General features: G+C 40.3%; 1 protein-coding gene across 1 annotated transcript; it reads left to right on the forward strand.

Annotated features, from left to right (window-relative positions):
* Positions 1-6,966: 6,966 nt before the first annotated feature.
* LOC130293929 (chemerin-like receptor 1) lies at positions 6,967-8,276 on the forward strand. Its single transcript, XM_056543222.1, has one exon. The coding sequence runs from the start codon at positions 7,001-7,003 to the stop codon at positions 8,039-8,041; it is 1,041 nt and encodes a 346-aa protein (XP_056399197.1). The 5' UTR covers positions 6,967-7,000; the 3' UTR covers positions 8,042-8,276.
* Positions 8,277-9,308: the final 1,032 nt, after the last annotated feature.

A 9,308-nucleotide genomic window follows, 5' to 3' on the forward strand; every position in this document is an offset into this window, starting at 1 on the left:
TCTGCCCATCAGATGGTGCTGGGTGACTGCCTCCCATAGAACAAAACACAGTTTGCAGGAATCTATCACCTGTAAACTGCATTTGTTTTAGGGAATAGGACAGTTGCACAGCACGAGAGCATATCCTCCCATACCCATAATGCCAGTTGCTAGGAGTCTGCTCCCCGTGGCACAGACATATGTTTTCCTTCGATATAAATGTCACCCAGCACCCAAAGGAGATGACAAAGCAGATGATTCACTGATACCAAGAAATTAGATGTCATAAATATGAAGAGATTGAGACGTCTATTCAGAGGGAAACAAAGTTTCTACTCATAGAGAATGTTTCTATTGGGATAAATAGTAACAGGACTTTCAGTTGTTTATGAATTAGAGAAGGTATCTATTGTAAAAGAAAAGAGAGGAAACTTTGTGGGGAAATAGTTCTAAGAGGTGTGAAGTTCAATAAATGTTTGCCAACATATAAAAAAATAATGTAAGTCTCATACTGGTTTATATATAACAAAAGGAGAAGGTAGTACTGCTTTAAGGAACAGGTGAAGTCACCATCTTTCCAGAAAAAAATTAGGTAAGTATTTTTAGAGTGCCGATCCAATGGCATAGAGGCAGTAGGAACTGTGATTTCACAGCATAGGTCCCGATCAGCCACCATAACTATCCAACAACTGTATTTTACCCATTTTAGTTGATTATGGGATCTAAAGGTGTAATGCCGGACATTGTTGTGACTGCCATTGGAAGTGAGTCCTGGCTGCTGATAGCAGCCAATACTCACCGATAGAGATGAGCGAATTTACAGTAAATTCGATTCGTCACGAGCTTCTCGGCTCGGCAGTTGATGACTTTTCCTGCATAAATTAGTTCAGCTTTCAGGTGCTCCCGTGGGCTGGAAAAGATGGATACAGTCCTAGGAGACTCTTTCTTAGGACTGTATCCACCTTTTCCAGCCCACCGGAGCACCTGAAAGCTGAACTAATTTATGCAGGATAAGTCACCAACTGTCGAGAAGTTCGTGACGAATCGAATTTACTGTAAATTCGCTCATTTCTACTCACCGGCTTTAAAGGGGGCTCAGCTTCTGAGCATTCTTCAAAGTTTCATTCATATCATGCTTGTGTAGTTCTAACTAGAAAATTCTACAGCACCTCTATGTGGGTAAATTTAATCTTTTATATTCATATGTCAATGTGAAGATCGATTTAAAAAAATTTATATTTCTTGTCCGACTGGTCGTGCAGAAAAGTATGATGCTGATTTATGGAACATGCAATGTTTCTGTTCAACACGGACCTTTATCAAGACTAGAGATGAGATAATCAAACCCATGGAACCTGAGTTTTAGTCAGAACTTTGCTAAAAGTTCGGTTTGGCTAGAACTCAAACTCCAGGTGCTAAAATAACATCCACCACATGTCAGAAAGGAGAAGTGGTCTTCAGGGAATCCAATAATCCCCTTTTAAACAGCTCTCCCAGCAGATGCATAGGTGCCCGTTAACTGTTGCTGGATGGCTGTCCTTTTCTCTGGAACAAATAAAGTTAGCAGATCTCTATTACTAATTGTAAAGTTTTTTAAATTTGTAATATGTGTAATACGGTCAAAAAACTAATTCCAAGCAATTACAAGCATTTCAGGCTTTTTATGACAAGTTCTATATTTGTCATCTAATTTCTCTTCTGATCATTGACCACATTGAGCCATACCTGTTTCTCCCCGACATTGTGCTGATTATATGGTGTCCTTCTAATGGCATCCTCAGAGGTAAGTTGTGTTCTGAGAAGCAACAAGTGTTCAATTACACTACGGCACCACCATAGGTGAAATAAATTATTGGAAACAGCAAAACGATGATCCAGCACTGCGATACAAAAAGATTTATTGAAGATCACTGGACACAGGTAAAACTGACCATACCATCAGACGTGTTTTGAGTGCATGTGCTCTTCCTCAGTGATGTCAATCTGTCCACAGGTGAGGGTTTATATGCTAGTACGGTGGGAGAAATCGTCACCTTTTCTCCTATTAACTATTCACCCTCCAAGGAACAGGTTGATTACAAGATTTGCAATAATATGCATAACATTTTTTTTTTGTGGACAGATTGACATCACCGAGGAAGAGCGCTTGAACTCAGAACACGTCTAATGGTATGGTCAGTTTTACCTGTGTCCAGTGATCTTCAATAAAGCTTTTTTTTATCGCAGTGCTGGATCATCTTTTTGCTGTTCCTATTGGAGTGTCTTGCCGGGCACAGATCCGTGCAGTGGTGAGCTGGAGTACTCTACTCTTTGTTCAAATAAATGATTACACTGTACTCATTGAGAGCAATACGCCAACTGTGAAATGCTCAAAACGACAGGTCCTCAAGAAGGACACATCTCTGGTTGGAATAGTAGATGAGGGTCCTAAATGAAATACCCCCTACTCTATTGACTTAGTATTGTTCAATAGGGTATTCTAAACCAGACAACCCATTCAAATACCATCTTCCTCCCTGTACATTTTCTGTGCAGCACACAATGAACGTTCCTCTGACTAATACACAACATCTTGCAACATCCTAAATAATTTCACTTAAAATATATTGTTGCAATCATCCCATGACAAATTATACAATTTTCCATGTATAAAATAAGGAAGCAAAACAAATGAGAAGTTAGTGAGAATAAAAAGGATTCAGAGTACAGTACTAAGTAACACAAAGAGAAGAGAAGAGGTTTGGTGAGTATCATGTTGGATGTTTTTACTGTGTATTTATGATAATGATATCGTTAGGGCTCAAATGTAAAATTAATATAGAACCCCAACCTATTATGTTCCATTTAGAATGTTGGTGCCTTAAATAACAGAGAGGCTTTTTGGCCCCTAAAGTATCAGGGTCATGGTATAGCTATTACCTCTGCACCCCTAATGCTACACCCCTAAATATTATGTATCACCCTGGTATTATGGGGCTATTATTTAAATGGACACTGTCACCAACTTTATTTTTTGATATGTTGTAGTACTTATGTACTACAACATATCTCTAATATATTGTCATTATTTATTTTTGGACTATCAGGGTGAAATTTACGTTTAAAAAACGGCCACTAGGGGTCACCCTCCTAGTGGCCGGCTGCAGCCTTGGGTGACGTCACGCCTGAAAAAGGACTGATTTTGGCCTGGCAATCAGTCCTTTTTCATTTAGGCTGCTCTCGCTCCCTGCCTGTCAATCAGACAGGCAGGAGCGAGCGCATTGGCTTCCAGGCCACTGGCTGGGAGGCCACTCCTCCCGCACTGTCATCGCCGCCGCTGTCCCTGCACGCCCGTGGCTGGACTCTGCAGGTATCAGAACGGAGGAAACGGGGTATGCGGGGCGGGGGGGTTGGGATGGAGGGAACGGGATATGCGGGTGGGGGGGGGTTGTGATGGAGGGAACGGGGTGATGGAGGGAACGGGGTATGGGGGTTTGACGGAGGGTACGGGCTAGCGCCGTAGTGCCACATGGCACTAACTTATAGTTTATCTACACAGGGTGCCTCCAGCTGTTTCACTACAGCCAATAGATGTCAGGGCAAGCTGGGAGTTGTAGTGGTGAAACAGCTGGAGGCACCCTGTGTAGATAAGCTAAGGGCGGAAGTCCCCCCCCAGCAGGCATCAGTGACGTGGTGCCTGCTGGGGAAGTCTGCCTGGTAGCGAGCACACCACTAGGCAGACAAAAAGTTATTTTTAATATAATAAAAAGAAAAATTAAAAGCAGGGAGGGGGTTAGGGATAGATTGGCAATAGGCAGGAACTGAAAAAAAAAATATAGGATGGTGGGAGCTCATATTTACAGATCAGTTCCTTCTCAATTTATCTATTAAAGGGGTATTCCAGGCCAAAACTTTTTTTTATATATCAACTGGCTCCGGAAAGTTAAACAGATTTGTAAATGAATTCTTTAAAAAAAATCTTAATCCTTCCAATAGTTATTAGCTTCTGAAGTTGAGTTGTTGTTTTCTGTTTAACTGCTCTCTGATGACTCACGTCCCGGGAGCTGTGCAGTTCCTATGGGAATATTCTCCTATCATGCACAGCTCCCGGGACATGACATCATCCTTGAGCAGTTAGACAGAAAACTTCAGAAGCTAATAACTATTGGAAGGATTAAGATTTTTTAATAGAAGTAATTTACAAATCTGTTTAACTTTCTGGAGCCAGTTGATATATATATATATATATATATATATATATATATATAAAGGTTTTGCCTGGAATACTAATTCTGACTTGTATGGTATTAGATTATAAGCTTTTCACCCCTACATTATTTGATGACACTCTTTCTGTTATGGTATTGGGTTGAAATGGTTTTATGAGAACTTGAACTCCTTAAAGTGTTCCTGTCATTATGAGGAAAACTTTTTTCGTAGAGACATATGAAAAGAATTGATCAGATGGGGTCAGAGTGTTTAGGCCCTGATCAATCAGTAGATGGAGCCAAAAGAAATGCACGCTTAGCTCGTTCTTTCACGGCTCTGTGTCACAGGATGGACTCACAATGTAAGTCATGGGACCATCCTGCTCACATAGAGTTGTGTGGCAGCACGGTGGTCTCCCTAAACATTTGACTGATTCCTAGGAAAGTTTAAGGAAAGGTAAGGGTGGGCACATCTGAGTAATGTGAAGTATAGTAGCGAGATGGAAAAAATATGTAATATTTACATAGAGATTACTTCCCTTTAGAAGTGATTCCTTTATCTATAGAAAAATAAAAACAACGTATGTTATGGAGAAGAAAAGAACAGGGTAACATCAGACCTCAGAAATGGGTCTGCATCCCTCAAAAATATATCTAGTCTCTGTTGACCAAGTTTTAATGTAACACCAACATAGTTACCCCAAAGTATACCAATAAAACATCCAAAGAGAACTTAAATTCCTATATCTAAGGGTGGGTTCCCACTATGTTTTGATGATACGGTCATCAGATCTGGATGGGGAGTGAAAATGCTGCCCAGCCGGAACCGGCCGCGATCTCCTTCCTTTGAATGAGCAGTCATATTGTCGCTCCAGTCGAGTAATTTTTGCCCCTTATCCGGTTTTCAGACCGGACCTAAAACCGCAGTATACCCCCCCCCCCAGCCGGATCTGGTGACCGTATCATCAAAACATAGTGTGAACCCACTCTAAGGGGGGGCTTTATTTCTTACACAGTAATGGCAGCTCTTAATATCGAATCAATGTATGATTAGTGGGGCTCTGACCTTTGGGGCCTATAGGATAAGGATGCAGAATTGGGCATTGTTGCTGCATTTCTTGGGTGGCCGGAAGAATTTCTCTGCAGGGAAAAATGAGAAGGAGACACTGGGCTAAAATGGAGCTTATGTCCTCTATGTTCTTAATATTGTATTTTTTGCCTTTGCTGGGGCTTTGGAGGTTAGAAATGGAGCTTTAAAGGGTACCCTTCATCAAAAAAAATATTACATATATATATGATATATTATAGATTAATGTATGAAAAATAACTTTCCAATAGCATGTTATTAAAAAAAAACAATATGCTTCTTTCTATTTAATTTTCCACTTTGAAAAAATGACCACTGGGGGTCTCCCTACCAGTCCTTTTTTTTAATTTTTTTATAGATTTCAGACTCATGCAGGAGTCCTAAATCTCAGACTGCAGCCGGGACACAGACAAACTCAGCATTGCTCCCTGCCAGCACTGCTCCCTGTGTCCCGGCATCAGTCTGAGATTTAGGACTCCAGCATCAGTCTGAAATATATTTAAAAAAAAAAAAAGGACTGGTAGGGAGACCCCCAGTGGTCATTTTTTCAAAGTGGAAAATTAAATATATTTTTTTAATAACATGCTATTGGAAAGTTATTCTGTATACATTCATCTATAATATAGCAAAAGTATTGTAATATAAAAAAAAAACATTCTTCCTAAAAAAAGAAGTAAAAAGTAACTTCCTGAAATCTCTGAGCTGTCTCGAGGAAATCATTTCTGTGAACATTACAACATGATTAACCACAAGCTTGCAGTAAGAAAGTAATGACATCATGGGGACAGTCATATTCGGCTCCCTGTATACTAAAGTAATGGCTAACGCTTTGTGAAGTGCCTAGGAAGAATATATATTACTTGGAAGGGACCACAAGCCTCATAGTATTTGTGCAGTATTATCATATACACCAATCAGCTATAAGATTAAAATGACTGACAGGTGAAATGAAAAGCAATATCTCGTGACTTGTCAAGTCATGGGATATATTAGGCAGAAAGTAAACAGTTAGTTCTTGCTTGAAGTTGATGTGTTGGAAGAACAGGATCTAAGTGACTTTGAAGAGGGTCAAATTATGGTATTATGGTGTCTAGATGATCGGGTCAGAGCATCTCCAAAATGGCAGTTCTGGTGGAGTATTCCTGTTCTGCTGGGTTAGTACCTAAGAAAAGCAGCCCAAAGAAGGACAACCGGTGAACTGGAAACAGTGTCATGAGAGCTTAAGCCTAAATGGTGTAAGTAGAGAGCACAGGCTACTATTTTAGTTCCAACTTATGCAGATCCCATAGAGCTGCAGTTAGGGGGCATGTTGCACCGCTTTGTGCTGTGGTTGACACGCCCCATTCAGGAGGAGAGATAGCAGGGGTCCCAGTGGTTCTTTGGACAGGGGATACGTTTTTCTATAGAGGAGTACTCCTTTAAATGTAGTTCTCAATAAGCACTACTTAAAGGGGTACTCCGGTGAAAAATTTACTTCTTGGAATTTGAGAGGAACTGACTATGATTTGGACACATTGTTAATTCTTAAAACCAAATCTGAGTCATTCAACAATTATATGGACATGGTGCAATAACAATGTAACCAATCCCTGCGCACGGTGACATGGCTAGTGTCCTTTTATCCAGAAGACTAGTCAACCACTGTAGAGCTGTGTGTGGTTACACAGTATAATGTGCCAATCTAATTTTGCTGTATTTTATGTTCCAGAGACTATTCCAGGCGTGTTTGACACAGAAGACACAAATAATGGAGAATACAAAACTTTTTGTTTCCCTGGTAAATGGCACCGGTTCAAAATTTACGGATAATTATGATAAAAACTATTTACTCAATGAAAACATTGTACAAGATAGAAACCGTACATCCAGCATATATGAAGACATAGCCTTAACGGTGGTCTACTCGGTGTTTTGCTTACTGGGAATCATTGGAAATGGTCTCGTCATCTGGTTCGGCATCTTCAGGATCCAGAAGACCGTCAATGTTATATGGTTCCTCAGCTTAGCCCTGGCTGATTTCTCCTTCACATTTTTGCTTCCTTTGAACATCACACAAATTTTATTGAAATATTGGGCATTTGAAACATTTACGTGCAAGCTAACCCAATTGGTACTGTGTATTAATTTGATTGTCAGCGTCCTCCAGATCACAGTCATCAGTTTGGACCGATGCATCTGTGTGATGCTCCCCGTATGGTGCCACAACCACCGGAGGCCAAGATTGGCTTTCATCATTGTCCTGATCATTTGGATAGGTTCTATTGCTCTGTCGTTACCCTTTATAGTATACTCAGACATAGCTGAAATTCATGAACTGATGATATGTACTTTAAAAATAGACGAATCTGACTGGGCCATGAAGACAATGTTGGACTTAGTCTTATTCTTCCTTTTACCTTTCATTATCATTGTCTCCTGCTACATTGTGATCGTCTTGTACTCCAAAAAGAAACGCATCTTTGCATCTTCTCGGCCTCTTAAAACCATTGCGGCTGTCATCATCGCGTTCTTTATCTGTTGGTTCCCTATCAGACTGTTTACCCTTCTCCTTACATTTGAAGGTCGTCTGTTTGACTTTTATTCAGTTTATTATGGGTTTTTAATCACCAATCTCCTGATAGTTCTGAATTCTTGTATTAACCCCATCCTCTACGTCTTCATTGGTCGAGATTTTAAGGAAAAATTCTGGGGCTCCTTCCAGGCTACATTAGAAAAAGCATTTATAGAAGAGGACAAGTCAGCGTCTGAGAAACAAGAAAGATGTACTGCTCTTCAGAGTTTACAGTAACATTACATACAGCAGAACTGTGGTCTCCAAACTATGGACCTTCAAGACTGCACCATTTGGAGGTCTACAGGTTGGAGAAGAAGATCAAATCACAGAATGAACAGCACCTAATGATGTCATACTTTTTTTGTATTCTTTTTTACACTAAAATGTAGATTTATAAGCATTTTTTTCCCTTCTTGTATTAACATCGTGGTATCCCAGAAAACGAAAACCTACCTGTTTTGCGCTTACACAGGAGAGTGACTAAGACATTTTCATGTAATAATGTTTAAATAAAGGTTTTAATATATTATGGTATATTTGACTGTATTTATGTGCACTTAACCCCTTAAAGGGTACCTCTCATCAAAAAAACTTTTGATATATTATAGATTAATATATGCAGAATAACTTTACAATTGCATGTTATTAAAAAATATGCTTCTTTCTATTTAATTTTCCACTTTGAAGAAATGACCACTAGGGGTCTCCCTACCAGTCCTGGCAGCAAGCATTTCAGACTCATGCTGGAGTCCTAAACACTACGAGCTGCCAGTCTGCTTTGTTCACAAAGGAGAACACTCAGAGCTGCCAGCCTGCTTTGTTCACAGCCTGTTTGGCTGTGAACAAAGCAGGCTGGCAGCTCTGAGTGTTTAGGACTCCAGCGTGAGTCAGAAATGCTTGCTGCCAGGACTGATCGGAAAAAATACAATAGAAAGAAGCATATTTTTCATTAACATGCTATTGGAAAGTTATTCAACATTCATTAATTTAAAATATATCAAAAGTTTATTTGATGAGAGGTACCCTTTAAGGACCAGGCCAATTTTATTTATGCATTTTCGTTTTTTCCTCCTCGCATTCTAAAAATTATATTTTCATCCACAGACCCATATGAGGGCTAATTTTTTGCGCAACCAATTTTCCTTCCTAATGACATCGAATCATTTTACCATTAAATGTATGGCGCAACCAAAAATGTATTATTTGCGTGGGGGAAATTGAAAAGGTTTCATTTTTATGCAGTACACTTTTATGGTAAAAATTGCATGTTTCCTTTATTTTGTGGGTCAATAGGATTAAAATGATACCCACTGTTACGCCGAGCGCTCCGGGTCCCTGCTCCTCCCCGGAGCGCTCACGGCGTCTCTCTCCCTGCAGCGCCCCGGTCAGACCCGCTGACCGGGAGCGCTGCACTGACATTGCCGGCGGGGATGCGATTCGCATAGCGGGACGCGCCCGCTCGCGAATCGCATCCCAAGTCACTTACCCGTCCCGGTCCCCA

The sequence above is a fragment of the Hyla sarda genome, chromosome 10 (assembly GCF_029499605.1).
Source record: "Hyla sarda isolate aHylSar1 chromosome 10, aHylSar1.hap1, whole genome shotgun sequence".
Classification (NCBI taxonomy): Eukaryota; Metazoa; Chordata; class Amphibia; order Anura; family Hylidae; genus Hyla; species Hyla sarda.

What these genes read in the sequence shown, in the direction of transcription:
- LOC130293929 (XM_056543222.1), top strand. Translation starts at nt 7,001, where the DNA reads ATGGAGAATACAAAACTTTTTGTTTCCCTGGTAAATGGCACCGGTTCA.